The sequence below is a fragment of the Chelonia mydas genome, chromosome 13 (genome assembly GCF_015237465.2).
Source record: "Chelonia mydas isolate rCheMyd1 chromosome 13, rCheMyd1.pri.v2, whole genome shotgun sequence".
NCBI lineage: Eukaryota > Metazoa > Chordata > Testudines > Cheloniidae > Chelonia > Chelonia mydas.
In genome coordinates this window covers 30,676,257-30,698,682 of record NC_051253.2, presented here as the reverse complement: position 1 = coordinate 30,698,682, position 22,426 = coordinate 30,676,257, and the positions used below count along the sequence as shown (strand labels likewise).

General features: G+C 42.0%; 1 protein-coding gene across 11 annotated transcripts in view; it reads left to right on the top strand.

The window, feature by feature from the left end:
• The window catches only part of PHF20 (PHD finger protein 20), a 176,008-nt gene that overhangs the window by 15,810 nt on the left and 137,772 nt on the right, over positions 1 to 22,426 (top strand). For 9 of the 11 annotated variants that reach the window (XM_043527384.1, XM_037915955.2, XM_043527383.1 and 6 more), the window contains one exon: positions 14,445 to 14,559. The exons of 1 other annotated variant lie outside the window; for it this stretch is intronic. In XM_043527384.1, coding sequence (XP_043383319.1) covers positions 14,477 to 14,559 — 83 coding nt within the window. In that variant the 5' untranslated portion in view covers positions 14,445 to 14,476. Of the gene's footprint in view, positions 1 to 9,325; positions 9,492 to 14,444; positions 14,560 to 22,426 lie in introns of all 11 variants that reach the window. One more of the 11 variants, XM_043527381.1, reaches the window with a different exon arrangement.

Here is a 22,426-nt window from a genome sequence, read left to right as displayed (position 1 = left end):
AGTTAATGCTGTATGTGGTATGTACTTATTAGGTTAGGTGGAATGGGAAATAATACAGAAGGAAGATCATACAGGAACTCCTCACTTAACATTGTAGTTATGTTCCTGAAAAATGCGACTTTAAGTGAAACGATGTTAAGCGAATCCAATTTCCCCATAAGAATTAATCCCCCTTATTTACATTAGGTTCCAGGGAAATTTTTTTTTGCCAGACAAAAGGCATTATACACATTTTAAACAATTTTAAACAAGCAATTTAATACTACTATCATTGTCGAGTATGAAGCTTGGTTGAAGTGGAGGAGTCCGAGTGGAAGAAAGTGGATTGTCCGGTTGCTCCTCTTTCTGAACTTTCTGAACTCGAAAAAACACATCTAGAGATTGTTGTTTTGCTTTCCTTTTTTTTTCTTAGTAAATTTCTTTACAGCAAGTCATTAGATGATCAACTCCCCTAATCACTTTGGAGTGGCATTCCCTGTCAGGATCGTCATGACTCAGGGTTTGCAAGCCAGCTTCAATCATTTGGAAAGCTTCAGAAAGACGTTTGGCAGTTAAATTTCGATGGGTTGGGGGTTCTCCTACTTCTTGGCCCTCTTCTTCAATTGCTCTAGTCACCTGTAGTTGCATCAGATCTTCATTGGTTCGCTCTTCTCCATGTGATTGCAGAAGTTGTGTAATGTTGGCTTCTTCCACCTCATCAAAACTTGCTTTCTTGGCCAAGCCGAGGATATCTTTCTTCATAGCAGGGACAACATCTTTAAATCCTGTTAAGTCACTGGAGACAATGAGGCAGGCAAGGAGGCTGAAGGTGCTGTAGGCTAGGAGAAGCATGTTGTGCAGCAGCAGCAGCAACTTCCCCTACTCTGCAAGCACCAGGGGCGGGGGCTCAACCCTCAGGCCACCCACTCCACTCCTTCCCCCAAGCTCCCACCCGTGACTCTCCTCTTCTTCCCCCCCACCTCATCCCCCTTTACTGTACTTCGCAGGCTGCTTACTCCCTCCTAGGAGGCAGGAGAGGGAGGGGGAGCCTGCGCGCTGAGTCCTCGTTCTTGCCTCCTAAATGCAGCAAGCCAGCTGATTGCCGCAGGCAGGAGGTTGTGGGTGGGAAACGCTGTGGGGAGCTCAGGGAGGCTGCCTGCTGTGGAGAAAGCAGGCAGCTAAGCAATGTAAGAGTAGAGCATTGCTCAACTTTAAACGAGCATGTTCCCTAATTGATCATCAAGGTAACAACAAAACAATGTTAACCGGGGCGACTTTAAGCGAGGAGTTCCTGTACTTTGGGCCTATCTATGAAATCTTGATATTTGCAGTTGTTACTGTTACAAAGTGTAGGTTATAATCTAAACCAGGGATCGGCAACCTTTCAGAAGTGGTATCCTGAGTCTTCATTTATTCTCTAATTTAAGGTTTTGTGTGCTAGTAATACATTTTAACGTTTTTAGAAGGTCTCTTTCTATAAGTCTATAATATATAACTAAACTATTGTTGTATGTAAAGTAAATGAGGTTTTTAAAATGTTTCAAAGCTTCATTTAAAATTAAATTAAAATGCAGAGCCCCCCGGACCAGTGGCCAGGACCCAGGCAGTGTGAGTGCCACTGGAAATCAGCTTGTGTGCTCTCTTTGGCATGTGTGCCATAGGTTGCGTACCCCGATCTAAACCCATGTAAACTACTCTGATGTTTCTTGCACATATATCTCTCTTGGGAATGCTTTGTCCTATTTTATGGTGTTGGACTTTTTCTGGTGTGCTACTCTTTTTTTTTCTCCTGAGTAGAATCATAGGGTTAGAAGGGACCGCAAGGTTTGTCTAGTCTAACCCCCTGCCAAGATGCAGGATGTGTTGCATCTAAAGACAGATCGCTATCCAGCCTCCTTTTGAAAACTTTCAATGAAAGAGCTTCTACAGCCTCCCTATGAAGTCCGTTGCATTGTCCTACTGTTCTTCTAGTTAGGAGATTTAATCTAACAAAATGGAAGTAAACGTTTTACAAGTTATTGAATTATACCTGAATATAAAAAAAATTAACCTCTTTCTGTAGGAGAGAGTTTAATCTCATTTGTATGTAATTTTTTTTCCCCTCTGTCCTCCAATACTGTAATAGCTACATGAAACTTTATAGACTTAAAGCCCTGATTGCTGAGCCACCTACCCACTATCAAGCCACTTTAAGTTGTCTGAAGTTAGGAACACAAAATCACCACTTTTGTATATGTAGACCCACACAGTAAAATTTCTTCTTTCTCTTGCCTTTATTCCTAATAGTTGCCTATAGAGCACTGCCAGTCACTATTTACATAGGCACTATGCAGCTCAGCATCTTGATTGCTTTTTCTTCACAAGTTTAGCCAAGTCCTCTTTGAGGAATGATTGGCTAAGATGGCTGTCCATTATAAACCTCAGTCTACAAGCTCATTCTAATTCCAGGATCAGTTCCAGTGTTCTTAAGAGTGATAGGTGTGGCAAATATCACAGAATGACAGGTGGCCTGGTTGCCCATTTCCTGCCTTGGACTAGGAGGGGATAGGACTTTCTGCTGCCTCCACCTCACTTGTGGAGCTCTTTAGTGCTATCACCACTATATTCCTATGCGAGTACCTACCTGGAAAGTAGGACAGAGGCAGGTAGCTAATAAGTTATTTGTATTCTGGTAGTGCTAGGGTCTGTTAGACTAGGCAATGTGTAGAATACAGCTCCTGGCTCAAAGAGCTTACAACCTAAAAGATAAAATGGACAAACCTATAGATATAGGTGTTACTAGGAGCTACTTACTTATTGTTATGGGACATTTAATCTGTGGAATTTTTTTTTTTATTCTGTGGAATGTATTTTTATTTCTAGTCTTGTGCCTCTCTGGGCCTGGTGCTGTTGTCCTAGGTCAGGGTGGATTTGATTTAAATTATGATTTAAATCACTAGTCAGGAAGACTCGATTTAATCATGGATTTCTATGTAAAAGTGCATTCTTGTTGGTTGTTATAACCTTAATACGTATTCTTCACAACTCAGAGATGTAGGTTTCATTTTTAGACATACACACTATACATTTTTAAAGTTATTTATTTTGAAAACTTTTCAGATTAGTTTGACAGATATATCCGAAAATGAATGATTGGTTATTTCATTTAACTAAGATAATTGAAGCCAATATTTATGAAGTCATTGGGAGGTGAACTATCTCCAATTCAACAGGTTAATCATTAATATTTGGAGGATTTTCTTGCCATGCTGTATTAGGAGGAGAACATCACCAGACAGACCAGAACATCATCAAAACAAACCAAATTGTTTGTTTTTAACTAGAACAACATTATGTATTCTAGATTTTTTTTCTTCAACAGCAACCATATAATATTTTAACAAAACAAGGATATGAATTTTTGAATTTAGTTAAACATTCACGTTTTTAAAAATCAGGTTTGTTTTTGTTTGTTTTTAACTGAAATATTTAAATAGTCGATTAAAATAGTTTTATTATTATGTCAGCCAGCTCAACATGAGAAACTTAAAATATTGGCTTCTGCAGCTAACTCAGTCATCTTCACCTTCATTTTCCTGTTTGTTCATAATCTGGAAAAGAAAAACAAGCTTTCCTGCTTTTTCAGGTCCCAAATGATTTCTCAATTTGGAATTAATTAGTCCAAAGGAAGAAAATATTCTTTCTACACTGGCAGAAGAAGCTACTGCTGTTAAAAGTGAGATGATCACTTCAACAGTCTCTGAATCCAAGTGCTTAAGTGACTTCCACCAGTTCATTGGTGTGACTTTCTTTAAAACATCAGCAAACATATATTTCTTGAGCGGTTCACCCTTCGCTCTGAAGTTTATTATAGTTGGCATTATGGAGGGATGATTGCTGGATGTCCATGTCATAGCCAACTTGTCTTCTTCAGCAGTTAAGGTTTGACCCTGGTACCGAGTATTGAGAATATTTGCAAGAAAATGAGCTGGAGATAGTGCTTGTCCCATTTGTTTTTTTAATGCTTGTAATTGAACTCTGTCATTGCATATTTCTCTTTTTAAGATCTCACTCAGTTCGTTCCTAATTTCAACAGTGTCAGCAATAAAACAGCTATTTCCCTGCATTTTGTTCAAGGCTACGGAAATAGGCTTCAGGGTACTCAGCATGTGTTCAACATTTCTCTTAAGCCCAACGTTGAGAACATTGGCTGTGACAGTGCCATCTATTTTTTCACGATTTTGTTCACAAACTGTCATCCGATTAGGCCAGTTCTTGATACAGTGCTCAGAACAGTCCACTACTGAGTTCCATCGCACGCCTTGTGGGAGTGTTAGCTTGGTTCCTCCCACTTTTTTCAGAGCAGCTGCTGCAAAGTGGTGGTTACGGAAGTATTTTGCAATTTCAACAGCATTAGCTTTTTATTTCTGGAACACTGAAGTCTTTGACTAGGAGGTGCATCAGATGAGCACTGCAGTCGTATGTTGTTAGCTTGGGACTGTCTGCACTCTCTTCTAAATTTCTTCTCATTTTGGATACATTTGCAGCATAGCATTGTCTGTGACCAAGCTGCGTACAAGACATTTGAATTTTTTTTCAGTTTGTTACAGCTTTTACTGCTGCTACTTGTAAGTGTATTCTGCTTTGTGTGCATTTCCTGATGTATCAGTAGTTTCTGTAAGGAAGACATTCCCTTCTGTTGTCACACAAGCACATACAAGAGGATCATTGTGGCCCTTGCTCCACCCATCAAGACTCAGGTTAACAATTTTACCCTCTAGACCTTTTGCACACTGCTCAGTTTGTCTTTCATACACTTGATCCAGCAATTTGCCTGCAACATCTGCTCTGTTGGGTGGACTCTATCCTGGTCTTAATGACTGAACCATGTTAATGAAGTGTGGGTTCTCAGTCATACGGAAAGGAGAGTTTGTTGCGTAAACAAACTGGGTAATTTTTTCATCAGTTACCTCTTTCTGTAATCTGCTGGTTCTTATCACAAATTTATCTCTGGTTGTTTCTGGAAGGGGGAGATTTTTTTTCTTTTTGCTACAGGTGGTATACTGTGGCTATGTGACATACATGATGTAACTGAAACACTGTCATTGGCTGATAACTCTGAAACTATTCAAAATGATGGTGATCTTGAAGGTGGATAGTCTTCAGAATCCTGTATGTTGAGGATGGATTCTCCTAAACAAAATAAGTCAATGCAGTTATTTAATTATTATTACCATACTGATCATTTAATATTAGTCTTTGCATTCACTGACACTCCATACTGCTTTAAAGTGAAATTGTGAAAGGAAGAGCTGCCTATTTCAGCTATTTATTTTTCATCACAACTGCATCTAAAATGATAGTACCATAAAGTAACTATATTTTTGGCTCAAACGTGAGAATTCAAGAATAGTTCAGAAGGAAGACAGGTAGTCCTTAAGAAAGAAGTATGAAATAAAAAAGTTTACCAACCTGAAGATCCTGTATCTTCAGACACGTTCCTTTCATCATCTTCAACGTAGCTTCCTCCTGAGAAGGGACACTTCTCATGATGTTGTTTCATTTGGGCAACCAGGCCTTGTATTTCTTTGTTGCACTGTTTGCATTTTGCACACATGCCTGTCTTACCCCCAAGTAGAGGAACTTCATTAAAATATTTCCGAACTGGGTCTCTTTTACGGCCTGCTGCCATTATAGGTTTTCCCTTCTAATGAGAGAATGGTATGGTAGATCTCAAATAGATGAAGGCTACACTCAGAAAGACCTCAAGACTTCTGGAATATGCTGCTCAAATAGTTTCACTTTTGTTTCTACTGCCTGTCCCACCCATCTCACATTTATTTCTAGACTCCTCCTCCTTGTCCAGATTTATTCCACCCCCAACAATCTTCTATTCATTGAACTTTTTGAAACTTTGCACTTTTAGAGAGAGGTAAGGGATATTGACCCTGTGTACGCAAATTTGCAGCGGGACAATAGAGTTGAGGTCTGTTGTTTTTCCCCTTTATATATTTATTTTAAAACATTTTTGCTGTTAACAAGCATGTTATCACTGGAGACACAAATCCGCAGTTTGGGAACTGCAAAACTAAGTATCTCTGATGGTATCTTCTAGACTGATCACTGAGTCCCATTGGGTAGATAGAAAGATTAATATAAATAATCTATACAGAAGCCCCTGGGACCCCATAAGAATGCGTCCCTAATCCATGAACTATTCAACTCATTTACAAAATTTTTCTTAAACATTACATAAATATATTGTCTCATACTATAGAATGAGATATCTTTGAGCTATAATGTATCTTAGTTTTAACTATCTTTAGATAGGTTTTTTCCCTCAAAAAGCATTTTATCAAAAAAATACGATTTAACAAATTTTTTTTTTTGTTTAAAAAAAAAAATCATTTATTTTTATCCACCCTGGTTTTCCTCTAGTGCTTGGCAAAACAATGAAGATCAGGCGTTCGGTATGAAAGCACTATACAGATTCATAGCACAACATTATATATTTGGTTACATTCATAACTATAGGGTACTGGAAACCTTTTCATTTTTAGTGAAAGCTTAAAAATATTCCTGGCATTGAACTTAGACCCCTGGTCTCTCCATAGAAAGCCTCTTATTTGCTGCTGGCATTTGAATTGATCAAGCCTTGATGTAGAATTAAAAACTGAAAATAAGAATACTTGAATCTCAATCACCTCTTTACTTACTTGTTAAATTCCAGGTTCTTTGTTACCTTAGTATGATTGATGACATCAGACATCTAAAGCAGATAGATGGATTATATCTTTTGCCTGAATGTAGTGGGCTTAGGGGAGAGAAATCTGAGCTTTCAATTGTGGTCTTTGTGAATGAAAAGATGTTCATTTCATCTCCATAGTACAGTGAGCAGGGCTTTTTTTAATGTTAGAATATAATCTTAGCAAAATTTGAACACGTTAGTTTGTGACCTGTCGTGATTGAATTAGCTCACACACCATGGTAAGCTGGACACATCTGACATATTAGAATCCAAAAGATGAAGTATTAGTGATTATGAAACAAGTTTGAGGCTTCTGAATCAAAAATCATTATGTAGTTTGGATTCCTATTATCTAGTCCAGCCCTTTGTCAGTGCAGGATTGTTCCTTGCAGTATGTTCTTGATTATTCTTTTTTTGTATACTTCACTAGGTTGCATGGCAAAATTTCCCTTCTGATACATTTTATTTAAGTAGCAGTGGATGAAGAAGAATAAAATATAATAATCTTCTTTAAGTTCCAGTGGAACCATTTCATTGAAAAGGTGCCAAATGTAGAGAGACTTAGAGGTCTGTTACAATTAATGGCCACTTTGCATTTTTATTGAACAGACTTTTTGAAGATTTAAATTAAGAATCCTTGGATTGATATTTGTCATTGAATGTTAACTTTTCTCAATCAGATTGAGGAGATACTTTTATTGTCAGTCTTTAATAAAATGCTATTCTTTATTTTTTAGTCCTTTAAAAATTGTATACAGTAAACTTTTATACACTTCATGTGTTAAAAACTCCCTCTTCATAGTCTGTCAAGCTTGTCTGGAAGAAGCTGTTGTAAGGCAGACGGCATTGCTTGCCCACACTGAGAGGAAATAAACTAGCTGGCTAGGATGATTTGATTGGGGATTGGTCCTGCTTTGAGCAGGGGGTTGGACTAGATGACCTCCTGAGGTCCCTTCCAACCCTGATATTCTATGATTCTATTTAGAGGTCGGAGAGGTTAAAAACACAGGAGTTTAGGACAGCAGTTCTTAGACTTTCTCCATCCAGCACACCTGCAGATTTCGTGTGTGTGTAAAACGATTCCATACATCTTTGGGATCATGACAAGAAAAAACTGTGGCTCCTTTTGTTAGTGCATGCTGTCTGCTGGGTGTACTTTCTCTTCCTGTTTGCACTGAGCTCTGCTTCAAGGAATTGCTTATCAGTTGGGTCCTACAATTCAAGGTCCATTTTGGTCAATTTCACGGTCATAGGGTTTTAACAATGGTAAATTTCACGATTTCAGCTATTTAAATCTGAAATTTCACGGTGTTGTAATTGTAGGGATCCTGACCCAAAAAGGAGTTGTGGTAGGGTCGCAAGGTTATTATTGGGTGTGTGTGTGTGTTGCGGTACTGCTACCCTCACATCTGTGCTGTTGGCTGTGCTGCCTTCAGAGCTTGACAGCTAGAGAGCAGTGGCTGCTGGCTGGGAACCTGGCTCTGAAGGCAGAGCAGTGCAAAAGTAAGGATGCCATGGTGTGGTATTGCCACCTTTATTTCTGTGCTGTTGCCTGCAGAGCTGGGCCCTCAGTCAGCAGCCGCCACTCTTCTGGGTCTCTTCCAACCTGCCCTGGAGGAAAATTCCTTCACAACCCCAAATATGGCGATCAGCTAAACCCTGAGCATATGGGCAAGATTCACCAGCCAGATACCCAGGAAAGAATTCTCTGTAGTAACTCAGATCCCACCCCATCTAACATAAACAGCTTCTGCTACAGAGTTAACTACTGAGGACAGCAAGGGGAGGCGGGAAAAGAAAACACCAATCCTTAGGAGAAAGGGGACCCAGCTCTGCCTTCAGAAAACCACCTTTCTCTGGATGAGTTGGGCCCTTTTTCTACTGCACCTTTGTCTTTTCTATTTGCTCCTGTTGATCTCAGTGGGCTAGACTGCAGATTGAGCATGAAAGAGCCCCCAAACAGACCACCTCTCTTCTGCACTGTCATCCTTATCTCAGCAAAATTGATAGATCCCTAGATCATATGCATGTCCCTCAGATTTTCTCTGGGCATCACCCCCCCAAACCCCCTCCCCCCAAACCAACCACCACCAACCCAGAAACAAAAACCCCACAAACTTTGGTGGAATATTTACATTTTACTTTTTTAGTAGTGATTTTTCTGCAAAGTTTTTTTTGGTATCAGGATTTTTATAGGCACTTTCTCTTTGTGCACAGCTCTTTCATAGACTTCTTGAGGGACACTTCATTAATATGAATAACTGTTAGCTGCAGTATGCACATTTTCAGTATTTAATAATTTGACTACATTAGGAAAATACTGTTGAATGTGGCATAGTTAATACATTTATAATAGGAGCAAAATGTTCACATTTTTGAAGAAAATCATTTCAGCTCATTGTCATCTCCATGTATTTGTGCTGTTCTGGGAATCCTGGTCTTATGATAGTCCTTGTCGTCTGCTTAGATGTGTTGAAATCTTATCTTCTTGCTGAGATTCTGGCATATTTAATGTGTTTCTGGTAGCATTGCTACCTACTAGTTTTGAGAGAGAGAATTAAATATATGACGTTGGGTTTTGCGGGATGGAAAGTGTTTAATTTTTCTGCCCCAACATAGTCTAGAACTGGGACAGTGAAAACATTTCTCTATCTTTGGTGGGGTGAATGCGTTTGAGATCAACCAGTTGCAGACTCAGAAGAGGGAGGAGGGAAAAGAAAACACCAGTGAAGAGAACAAATAGATCCTGTCTGAGCTATTGATGATAGCAAGCCAGTGGCTTCAGGTAAGTAACAGAGAATGTTCATCAGAATAGCGAAGTCAGTCCCCCAGCTCTAGCTCAGAACGTATCTATTTTAAAAATAAAATAAAATCTATTCTTAAAAGCTTTTGACTTTAGCTTAAGTCAAAAGAGCTTGTAATCAGCACAGTGGCCATCATTCTGCACTGTCTCCTAGCATACTAGTTCTTGCTCCTGGTGTCCTGTCGTGCTAGGAATATGATGTAGAAGTATGATGCTTCCCATGATTGTGTGTTGGGAAGGGACGGGCACCGCTCAGTGTTAATTAGCCAATTTAAAGAGTTGTGTTAATGGGATTGGAAAGGAGCCCCAATTGACTTTTTTTGATTAGAAGGAGCAGTGGCCACAATATACCTGTAGTGCAGGACTTCTCAAACTGGGGGTCAGGACCCCTTAGGGGATCGTGAGGTTATTACATGGGGGGGGGTCATAAGCTGTGAGCCTCCACCCCAAACCCTGCTTTGCCTCCAGCATTTATAATGTTGTTAAATATACAAAAAAGTGTTTTTAATTTATAAGGGGGTCGCACTCAGAGGCTTTCAGTGTGAAAGGGGTCACCAGTACAAAAGTTTGAGAACCACTGCTATAGTGGGATAAAATTAAGGGTTTATAGGGCTCAGACAGGGACACAGAAAAAGCCTGGGAGAGTAGGGAAAGCAGGGATACCAAATGTCTTTCAAAGAATATCACACCAGTGTTGGTTGAGCCAGTGAAGTATTAAAAATATATTCATCATCAGTCCCATAACCGCATTGATCGTTGGGGCACCATCATTGATGAACAATCAACCAATTGTCTCCACCCTGACGATTGTGCGTCAGTACTTGAATCTCACCGAAGTCCATTCCTGTACACTCTTTTTTATGTGGTCAGTCCATCTCTTCTCTTCCCCTGTACTGTCCCTGGGATAGGCCAGATGATCTTGTTACATGGCCGTACCATTTCAGCGTGTGCTTCTTCACAGTCATCAGGAGGTCTTCATATGACCCAGCGTGTTGGGTGACGATGTTGTGGACCTCTTCGTTAGTGACGTGGTTGAAGTCTGAGATGCCCAGGATTTTATGGAAGTATCTCATCTCTACTACCTGTGTTTTCCGTTCAAGTTCTGCCATAAGGGTCCATGTCTTGCACTCATACAGAAAAATGGAGGTGACCAGTGTGTGTAGCAGTTTGTCTGGATTCCAGAAAGATGTTCTTGTTCCTCCAGATTGGCTTTAGCTTTGCCACTGTTGCTGTTGTTTGCTCAGTTCTTGACAGAATATCTGTCTTTGATCCTTAATCAGTGATTGCCCCAAATATATTAGTTGATGTTTTATGGAGAAAGCAGGCTTTCCACTGAGTCTTTGGCATAAGGAGTCGTTGACTAAAAAAGGACAAATGTCACATGGGGTGATAGAGTTGTAAATAGAATAAAACCATATGAACAGAAAATCAATAAAAAACAAAGCAAAAACCTAGGACAAATGCAGGTTGAATAGAGTTTAGATTATCAAAAATTTATCTTATTAGGAACTTTGCAAATATAGTTGGAATGTTTCTAATTTTTTAACCCTTTGTTATACTTTTCAGGCTGAAACTAAGTATTCTGCTCTGCATGGACAGAGTTGATATGGTGTCACTGGGAGGGAGTTTCATTTGTTTTCATTGGCAATCACCTTGTACGGGAGTGCCTCCAAAACAGGGAAAAGACACCTTTGCTATGCCATTTGTTCACGAGTACTGGCATTTTGGCAGTATTTTTATTAGCTCCATTATGAAAAAAACTGAATGGAAATAATGAATGGCAAAAACAGCAGCTGTAACTATACTGTGGCTCCTTTTTAAAAACTGGCACTTCAAAGAACAAATATTGAAAGATTGTGCAGGTTCATTGAATCTACACCACATCCAGAAGAGGGGCCTTTCCTAGTCCTTGGATCTCAATTGTTCTTCTTTCCCTCTTGGTTCCTGATCCTACCCTCACCTGCTGGTTGACTTTCTTGTGCCATCTGGGCCCAGCACCAGCTCTTGCCACTTATTTGACTCTTCTGCCCCTCTACTTCATTAAGATTTTCATTCACTATGGGTCTGACCCAGTGGAAGTCTTTCTGTTGCCTTCACTAGGAATTGGATCAAATACTACTTGCTGAGATTTGAGTCTGTCTGTTGTTGTCATGCATGTTCCAAAGGATGCAAGCAATGTTGCAGTGCATTTGGGAGGCTTTTTACTTCATGTCTCAACAGACTCTAGTAAAGGTAGCCAGGATGGCTGCTTGTACAGGTCTTTTCCTGGCTCTCTTCTGAATGAGGAGCCTGGCCCCCATAGAAGTACCTGGAACTGAGGAAGAAAGCTAGCCAACACAAGGTGACATACCTGCTCTGTATAGACCACCAGCAAGTGTTTCATGGACCACAGTTTAAGAGCCACTGATCCAGTCCATGCCCTATGGAGGCCCTTGCTTGGGGCTTTCCCTGCAGTATATTTTCTAGTGTTTTCTTCTGGTTTGTTTTAAGTGTCACAAACAGGGTGGCTTCCATCACTTCCCTAGGAGACTATTCAACAGTTTAACAGATTTCACAGTTAGGAAGAGTTTCCTAAACTGTTTTATTCCAGGCTACATTTTTTTCTTTTCCTAATTTCATTCTGTTAGTTCTGGTTAGGGCTTGCAGTGAGCCACCCCAGAAAAGGGGCAGAGTGGGGAGGCGGGCAGAGAACCACGAGGGTCAGTGGGAGGTATGGAGGCACAGCTGCCACCAAAGACAGGCAATAGGGAGTGTGGTGGCGGGGGCATTAATAGACTTATACTCTTTTGTTCCCACTTTAACTTCTGGTTAAATACTTTTTTATTTTTGTGTAGTTTTAACTAGCTTTGCAGGTCTGGGACCTGATTAGCCTCACTTAATGTTACTTAGGAATAAATCCAGTAAATGGGGGAACATTGGTGTAAAACTGATGCAAGTGAGGAGAATAATTGGTATTTGCATAGTTAAGAACCTATTGGTGTTTCCATCATACATGTTTTTGAGGCTTAAATGGGTTTTGCTATGAAAACTAACTTTGAGATTAAGTACTTGCTATATGGATTAGAGAAAATGTGGATGAGGTGATATCTTTTATTGGACCAACTTCTGTTGGTGAGAGGATGGTGGTGTCTCACCAACAGAAGTTGGTCCATTAAAGATATTACCTCACCTGCCTTGTGTCTCTAATATCCTGGGACCAATATGATTATGACAACACTGGATGCTATATGTCTTGTCAGATGACAATTTTTCTGATTACTACTTTCCATGTGTTGAAGGACCATGGTTTCTGTTCTTTTTGTGTTCTGGTAAAAACAGTCTTTTACTTTTTAAAATACCTTTTCCTCAAACTGTTAATTTGGGACTAGACTTTCAGAAGGGCTCAACTCTCGTTTAGGAACATAGCAGTTGCCGGAGTCGATCACACCACTTGTTCATCTCATCCAGTATCCTGTCTCAGACAGTGGCCAGAACCATATGTTTCAGAGGAAGAATCCCTATAGTAGGCAGTTATGGGATAATCTTCCCCTCCCAGAGAGAGCTTGTTTGTAAGCCTCTGTAGTTAGATGTTGCCTTATGCTGCAACGTTTGAGGATTTATATCCTTTCCAAAGTTCTTTTTTGTTTTTAAAATACTTAGAATATCCAGGGTTATAATAACATCTGTTATAAAAGTCTAATCCTTAATGGAATCCTGCTAAACACTTGTTCTAAATGGTATCTTGTGGCAATGAGTTCCACAATCAAATTGTGCACAGTTTCCTTTTATCAGTATGTCACCTTTCACTTTCATTGGATGGCCCTTTGTTCTTATACTGTGAGAGACTGAATAAAAGTTCCTGATCTATCTTTATTAGATTGTTCATTATTTTGTAAACCTTGATCAGGTCTCCCCTCTAAGTTACAGTTTCAGTCTTTTCAATCTCATATGCAAACCTTGGAGTTACTTGAGCATAGAGACTGTAGGAGTAGGTTGTAGTCTGTATTGAATTCTTAGGTTAAAATTCTGAGGTACAGATTTTAGGAAAAGTTGCTGTTGAACAGGACTTTGCAATTAAGTGGACCTTGAAATTAATGAGCTACTAAGGCAAGACTTCCTTAGTGTGTTTTAAGTAGTACTGGAGGCATTCACAACAATTGGCTATTTTTAAAAATAGTTTCCAATAAAATACAGAAGACTAAAAGAATAAATAGATGAAAACACAGGAAAGGGAAATAACATACTAGGTGATATCTTAGCTCTGAAGTGACAAATATAAATCACAACTGTAATAATTCTTAAATTCAGTCTTTATTGTATCAGTGATGATGTCATAGTAAGGTACACTGCAGTGTGCAGAGAAAGGATGAGCTAATTCAGTGTTTTCAGGAAGCTCATTAAAATGGCAGTTTAGTTCTGTACATAATTAACTCTTGAAGAGATTCCTCACTAGTTTTACTGTTAGATCCTTTGGTTCTTTTTTTGCTTTGTTTTTCGGGTTCTGAAATTTAACATCACAAGACTCAACACTCAGGCAATAGGGAAAGGCCATGTTTCACTACATTAAGTGTTCCATGTTCTTTCATTCCTTTGTACGTTCTTGAAAACTGTTCCTCTTCTGAAACTGATTTTTCTTTTACACCATATTTTCCATGAACACAGTAAAAGTGCACCATGGATAGATAACTTTTTAGCATTAAACTCCCCCGCCCCCCTCCACTCTAAAAGATATTAGCAGTCCACCGAGAATACCTCAAAAATTTGGTTGTAAAGAATTTAATATTGATTTGAATCTCAGAAAATCACTTTCACTAGGTTATTCCTTGTAAGTAGGAAACATTGAGCAATGAATTATTTAAGAATACTTTTAACATTTAGATGTTTTGGATTTACAGTGCATAGATTTATTTTTGTATGTGGCTTTATTAGTGATTGATATTCAATTGCATTTTTCAGGGGAATAAAAACAGCGGTGTTGATATTACAAAATGACAAAACATCCACCGAATAGAAGAGGGATCAACTTTGAGGTGGGAGCCCAGTTGGAAGCCCGTGACAGATTAAAAAACTGGTATTTTTTTTAAAACTTAATATTATATTAACTATCACAAAAAGTTTTAGAATGTTACAAAGACTTGGTGATATTGCAGTTTTCTTCTTATCACAAATGTTCATGGAATCCTGTTCACTGGTTTATGGAAAATTAGTTTATTCATTTGTTTTTAACAGGCTTATCTGTGTACAATATACAAATTATAAAGCAACTGTTTCAAAGTGGAGAGTCTTTTTCAGCCCAAAATATCCAACACAGAACCTCGCCTTGCCCCCATCCAGCAGTATTTACTCTTCAGATAGATTATAAGACCTGCTGTCTTGTACTGATTTCTAAAGGTGGCCAAATAGTGGATTGAAGGGCTGTCTGCCCTTTGGAGTTGAACTGTGAGGAAGAATATTTGTTGACTATAAATTCTATGATGGTGCAGAGAGGGAGAGAGTGAGTATATTTTGGAGTATTTTTAGGCTTTATAGATAATTCTCAGCATCTTGAATTGTACTTAAGTCAAGCTAGTTTAGAGCCCAGGTGTTCTCTACTGGGCCTGCTCATGAAGCAGGAGGCTGCATTCTGTTTGCACTATCTGAAGGTTCTGAGTGATCTTCAAGAGTAGTTCCAGATACCTGTGGTGCCCTGTGCTAGTGAAATTTGTAGGTGATAAGCATGGAGAGATCCATGTCAGAGAAGAGCCATCTGAAGATAGCATGAAATGCCTTTTACTATCATTGTCATATAGGAATCTAAGAATAGCATGTGGGTCCAATATTGCCCCTGAAATTGAAAATCACTGGAACCAGAGATTTACCTTCTGAATGCAAAAATCAGTCAGTATTCACTAGTGACTGTATTTTTTCCTTCTGGCTGCCTGCATCAACTCCATGTTATATGGATTGAGCCTTGCTTTCCTCCAAGAGGCAATCTTGGTTTGGCACAGGCAGTTAAGGTTACTGTTTTAATTACAGAGATAGTATTCAGCTCTTTGCCTGTGTCAGCCTACAGATGGACAGACATTTGGGTTGCAGTACTATCTCCCTCATCAGTCTTGCTTCTTCTGATTTGTCAGCAGGACGAAAACAAATTAGATTTTCCCCTGAGGCCCCTCTAGGAGGATGAAGTGCTCATTGACACTCTTTACAGCACTTGTCCAAAAACAGGCTGTTGCATCTGAAATGTAACATTGTTAGTTAAAAGATAGAGAGGAAATTGAAGACATCAGATCTTAAATCTTGCTTGGCTGAGTTTGAGGTATGAAAGAATATAGGTTGCCATGATAGTTTTACAGCTACAAATATTTAAGAGTATTTATGTCCTATCTTAACATGTTAGCTTTTGCTCAGATTAGGAGGACTGTTTTGATTATGGTTCTGTCCTGAATCTTTGTGCATCTGTCGTTTTCTTCCCTCTCTGGCTTTTTCTTCACTAGAGAAATTTGGCATCCTGACACTATGTAATTCCCAAGTCTGCCTGTAATACACCTTGTGTATGTGAAGTACTCCCCAGATGTATACTCCATTACAGCTACTATAGGGTTTATATTTTATGTGGTCCTCCACCATGCCAGTCTTTAACATTCCAGAAATACTCTTGAGAACATAAGAAAGGCATAATAGGCCAAACCAACGGTGCATCTAGCCAAGTAACCTGTCATCTGACAGTGCCAGATGCTTCAGAGGGAATGAACGGAACAGTACAATTATCACGTGATCCAGTCCCAGCTTCTGGCAGTCAGGTTTAGGGACACTCAGAGAATGGGGTCGCATCCCTGACCATCTTGACTGATAGCCCCTGATATACCCATCCTCCATGAATTTCTCATTCTTTTTTGAACCCAGTTATACTTCTGACTTTCACAACATTCCCTGGCAATGAAGTCCACAGACTAACTATGCATTGTGTGAGGAGGTACTTCCTTAGGTTAGTTTTAAACTTGCTGCCTATTAATTTCATTGAGTGAACCCTAGTTATTATTCTTCGTATGCTTGCTCATGTCGATTCCATTCTAGGTGTTCATGCACCCACGTGCGCAGACGGAGATTTTTGCCTTAGTGGTATCTTTAGGGTCGATTGTGGCGCCCCTGTTAGTGCTGTGCTCATGTGTCAGTATATCAGGCACTGTCGGCCCTATGCCTGATGGGATCCTGAAAATTGCCAAGGCCCTCTGGTAAACCCTGTTTTCCATCCCTCCTACCACCAAAAGGGCTGAAAAGAAGTACTTTGTCCCAGCCAAAGGGTTCGAGTACCTATATACCCATCCATCTCTGGGCTTGCTGGTCATCTCTGTGGCCAACTAGAGGGACAAGCAGGGGCACACCACTTCCAACTCTCAAAAATAAAGAGGCCAAATAATGGGACCTTTTCGGGAGGAAAACTTATTCGACAGCCAGCCTGCAATTCTGGGTGGTGAACCACCAGGCTCTCTTGGGTAGGTACAGTTTTAACTTCCTCTGTAAGTTCAAGGAGCCCCTCCCCCAAGATTTGGCCTAGGAATTCGGCACCCTGGTAGAGGAGGGTACCGTGATGGCCAGGTGCTCTCTCCAAAGAGTGTGGGATGTGGTGGACTCGGCGGCTAGGGTGGTCGCATCGGTGGTGGTCATGAGGTGCAGCTGCTGGCTTCAGACTGCTGGTCTGTCCCAAGAAATGCAGACCTCCATTCAGGACCTCCCATTCAATGGGAATGGACTCTTAGGCTGCATGGGTTGAAGGACACTCGGTGAGTATTCATACACCGCAGTCTGCAAGGAAACAGTTCCGGCCACCCCCACCACCAAGACCATGGCAGACTTGACGAGTCTGCAAGAAGAAGGTATAAGAGACATGAGCTTTAGTAGTCGTCGCCCCTCCTCCTCCTGCTCACCCATGCAGCCTGGCCTGGCAAAGCATCCTGGGGGCCAGAAGTACTCATTTTGAAGGTGCGCTCGAGAGTGATGCCCCAGTCAACTCCCCAGATCCACCTTGTTCTTTCCTTGACAGTCTTCATCCCTACCGTTTGGCCTGGTTGCGGGTCACCTTGGACCGCTTGGTGCTAGAAATAGTATCTCGGGGCTATACCCTGCAATTCTCAGCTGCCACCCCTTTTTCCAACCCCCATTCTTCCCCATCCCTCTTCAGGGACCCTTCTCACAAGGAACTCCTCTTTCAAGAGGTCAAGAACTTCCTGCACCTGGGGGCAATAGAGGAGGTCCCTCGGGACATGAAAGGAAAGGGGTTCTATTCCTGCTCCTTCCTAATCCCGAAAACAAAAGGGGGCCTCAGACCTATTCTGGACCTGCGTTGCCTCAACAAGTCTCTCAGGAAGTTGAAGTTTCTCATGGTCTCCCTGGCCTCCATCACTCCCTCCCTTTATCTGGGAGACTGGTATACTGCCCTTGACTTGAAGGACGCGTATTTCCATATTCCAACGTCACAGACATTTCCTCAGTTTCATAGTGGGCCGATGCCATTTTCAATTCACGGCGCTGTCCTTTGGCCTCTCATCAGCCTCAAGGGTGTTCACAAAATGTATGGCGTCAGTGGCTGCTTACCTGAGACGTTGAGGGGTCCAGGTTTTCCCGTATCTTGACGACTGGCTCATCAAGGGCAGGTCTGCGGAACAAGTGCAGAGGAGCCTTGAAATGTTGTGTTCCACCTGCCGTGATCTGGGCCTGTTAATAAACGAGAAAAAATCTACCTTTAGGCCAGTCCAGCGAATAGAGTTCATTAGGATGATTTTCGACCTGGAAGTGTGTTTTTTAGGCCATGTCAGACCTGACCTCCCATGTGAAGAATGACCCACTCACCACGGCTCACACATGCCTGTGGTTCTTGGGCTGCATGTACATTTGTGGTCAGTCATGCCCGGCTCCATCTCCGGCTTCTGCAAGCATGGCTGGCGTTGATCTACATCACCAAAAGGAATGACCCTTGGTTAGGTAGTCAGGGTACTAGATCGCATCTGTTCATCCCTGGATTGGTTGTTGGACCCCGGGTTGGTGTTGGAGGAAGTTCCTTCGCGGCCCTGTCACTGACCCTGGTCTCTGATGCTTTGGACCTGGGCAGGGGAGCCCATCTGGTTGCGGGATGATCTGGCCCTCCATTTCAATGTCAGGGAGCTCAGAGAAGTGTGCCTGGCCTGCCAGGCTTTCTTGCCCCACCTGAAGGGCAAGGTGGTGCAAGTCCTGACAGATGATACCACTGCAATATATTACATCAATAGGCAGGGTGGAGCCAGGTCATCGGTTCTTTGCCAAGAAGCTCTCTGCCTTTGGGGCTTTTGTGTGCGGCACACCATTCATATGGTAGCTGCGCGCCTGCCTGGGACCAGGAACATATTAGCAGATCACCTCAGCAGGACCTTCTCGTTTCGCCATGAGTGGTCACTCCATCCAGAGGTGGTTAGTATAATCTTCCAGAGGTGGGGGGCCTCTCCGGTTGGACCTGTTTGTGTCCAGGCAGAACAGGAAATGTCACGCGTTCTGTTTGATATGGGGGAGGACAGGGACTCTCTGTCAGACGTATTTCTCATCCCGCGGTCAGGGGCTTGGATGTATGCCTTTCCACCAATGCCATTGATTCACAGCGTCCTTGTGAAAATCAAGCAGGACAGCGTGAAGATTATCCTAATAGCCCATGCATGGCCTTGCCAGCACTGGTTCGGATGCTGCTGAACCTTTCAGTAGCTGCCCCGCTGCAACTGCTTCTCCTGGTTGGATCTTCTGTCCCAGAACCAAGGCAGCCTTCCGCCCCTGAAGCGTGGCAGCGCTACATTTGACAGTATGGCTACTGCATGTCTAAATGTAGACAAACGGGAATGCTCAGCCCCGGTTCAGCAGGTCTCGTCGGGTAGCAGGAAACTCTCCACCAGAGCTGCTTACCTGGCCAATGGAAAAAGTTCACTTGCTGGTCCTCGGAACGGCCTATTCAGTCTTCGCTGCAGGAGATCCTGATTATCTTCTGCACCTCAAACTTCAAGGTTTGTCCCTGTCATCAGTCAGGGTCCACCTGGCTGCTATTTTGGCTCCACTCTCCATTCCAAGACAGGTCTGTCTTCGCTCACGATATGACGACCCGATTTTTGGAAGATCTGGAGCATCTCTACCCCCATGTCTGGGATCCCGTCCCTTCCTAGGACCTGAATCTTGTGCTGTTGAGACTCATGGGACACCCCCCCCCCCTTGTGTCCCTGGCTTCCTGCTTCTCTCCTGGAAGGTATCTTTCCTGGTTGTGATAACGTCAGCCCGCAGGGTGTCCGAGATCAGGGCGCTTACTTCAGAACCGGCCTATACAGTATACTTCAAGGATAAGGTTCAGCTGCGACCACACCCTGTGTTTCTGCCCAAGGTCGTTTCCCAGTTTCATACTGGCCAGGACATATACTTACCTGTCTTCATTCCAAAGCCTCATACGTCAAATGAAGAACGCAGGCTGCATGCTCTGGACGTCAGGAGGGCGCTGGCCTTCCACATAGACAGGACAAAGCCGTTCCGTAAGTCGACACAGCTGTTCGTTGTGGTGGCAGACAGAATGAAGGGTCGCCCAGTGTCTGCTCAGCGGATTTTGTCCTGGATCACTGCCTGCATTTGCTACTGCTATGAGCTGGCAAATGTGCCTCCGCCGGCAATCATCAGGGCACATCTACCAGGGCACAGGTGTCATTAGTGGCCTTCCTGGTGCAGGTTCCAATCCAAGAGACCTGTAGAGCCGCCTCCTGGTCTTCTGTGCACACATTCGTGTCTCATTATGCACTTAACCAGCATCGTCTCGAGCTTGCTGACTGTGGCAGAGCAGTGCTGCAAGCTGCACAACTGTGAACTCCGAGCATACCTTCATGGACACTGCTTGTGAGCCACCTAGAATGGAATCGACATGAGCAAGCACTTGAAGAAGAAAAAGCGGTTACCCACCTTTTTGTAACTGTTGTTCTTTGAGCTGTGTTGCTCATGTCCATTCCATTACCCACCCTCCTGCCCCTCTGTCGGGAGTTGCTGGCAAGAAGGAACTGAGAGGGCATAGCACTGGCGGTGCCTGATATAGTGACGCATGAGCGTGGCACTCAAGGGGGCGCCACAGCTGACCCTACAGATACTGCTAAGGCAGTAATCTCTGACGACCATGCTTATGGTGCGCACACACCTAGAATGGAACGGACATGAGCACTGCATCTCAAAAAACAGTTACAAAAAGGAGGATAACTGTTTTTTATGTGAACGGGTAAATATTTCCTTATTCACTTTCTCCACACGATTCATGATTTTATAGACATCTATCGTATCTCCCCTTAGTTGTCTCTTTTCCAAGATAAACAGTCTGTTTCCTCATGTGGAAACTGTACCATACCCCTAATTTTTTTCTCTCTCCCTTTTCTGTACCTTTTCCAGTTCTAATATATGTTTTGAGATAGGGCAACCAGAACTGCATGCAGTTTTCAAGATGTGGGCATACCATTGATTTATATTTTGATATTTTTGTTTTATCTATCCTTTTCCTATTGGTTCCTCATATTCTGTTAGCTTTTTTGACTGCTGTTGCACATTGAGCAGATGTTTGCAGAGAACTATAAGAACGGCCATACTGAGTCAGACCAAAGGTTCATCTAGCTCAGTATCCTGTCTTCTTACAGTGGCCAATGCCATGTGCTCCAGAGGGAATGAACAGAACAGGTAATCATCAAGTGATCCATTCCCTGCCGCCCATTCCCAGCTTCTGGCAAAGATTTTCTGAAAGTCCAAGGACAATATATGGACTGGATCACCCTCGTCCATGTGCTTGTTGACTCCATCAAAGAATTCTAATAGATTGGTGAGGCACAATTTCCCTTTACAAAGGCCACGTAGACTCTTCCCCACCGTATTGTGTTAATCTGTGTGTCTGATGATTCTCTGTCTTATAGCTTCATCCGGTTTGCCTGGTACTGAAGTTAGGCTTACCAGCCTGTAATTGCCAGGATTTGCCTCTGGAGCTTTTTTTTTTTTTTTTTTTTTTTTAAATAGGCATTACATTAGCTACCCTCCACTCGTCTGGCACAGAGGCTGGCTTAAGCAATAGGTTACATACCGCAGTTAGTAGTTCTGCAATTTCATATGAGTGCCTAGAGAACCCTTACGTGAATACCATCTGGTCTAGTGACTCTCTACTGTTTAATTTATAGATTGGTTCCAAAAGCTACTCTATTGACACCTCAATCTGGGATAGTTCCTGAGATTTGTTACCTAAAATGAATGGTTTAGGTGTGGGAGTCTCCCTCACATCATGTGCAGGGGAGACCAATGCAAAGAATTCATGTAGCTTCTCTGCAATGGACTTGTATTCCCTGCATGCTCCTTTAGCACCAATGTCATCCAGTGATCCCACTGACTGGCAAGCTTCCTGCTTCTGATGGACCCCCCCCCCCCCAAAAAAAAAAAAAAAAATGCTGTTAGGTTTTGTCTTTTTTGCTAGTTGCTCTTCAAATTATTTTTGGCCTGCCTAATTATACTTGACTTGCCAAAATTTATGCTCCTTTCTGTTTTCTTCAGTAACTGCTGTAACTGCTTCGGTTTGCTGCATGCCTCTTGGCTCAGTTTTGCAATTCCACGTGGCATGTTCTCTGCTCAATACAGGTAGCTCTGGAATGTAATTCTGGAAGCTGAGATTCTTTCCCCCCTTTGGTATGAACCTCTGAAATGGAGCATGCAAGGTCTGTCTTTCATCATTTTGGGAGAGCAAAATATTTATTTTATGTTGTATTTGAGTTTTGCTGTTGCTCTAGCTGGAGCTGCTCTACTCTGCTTCCTGTTCAGCTGACTCCAGGTTTCATCCCATCATGATGTTGTGTGTTGAACAAAATTGCCATTGCATGGCTGGTGCATTGTGAACTGGACCTTTATGTTCCTCATTCTACTTTAAAAATACTTTCAAAGTGTAATTGTTA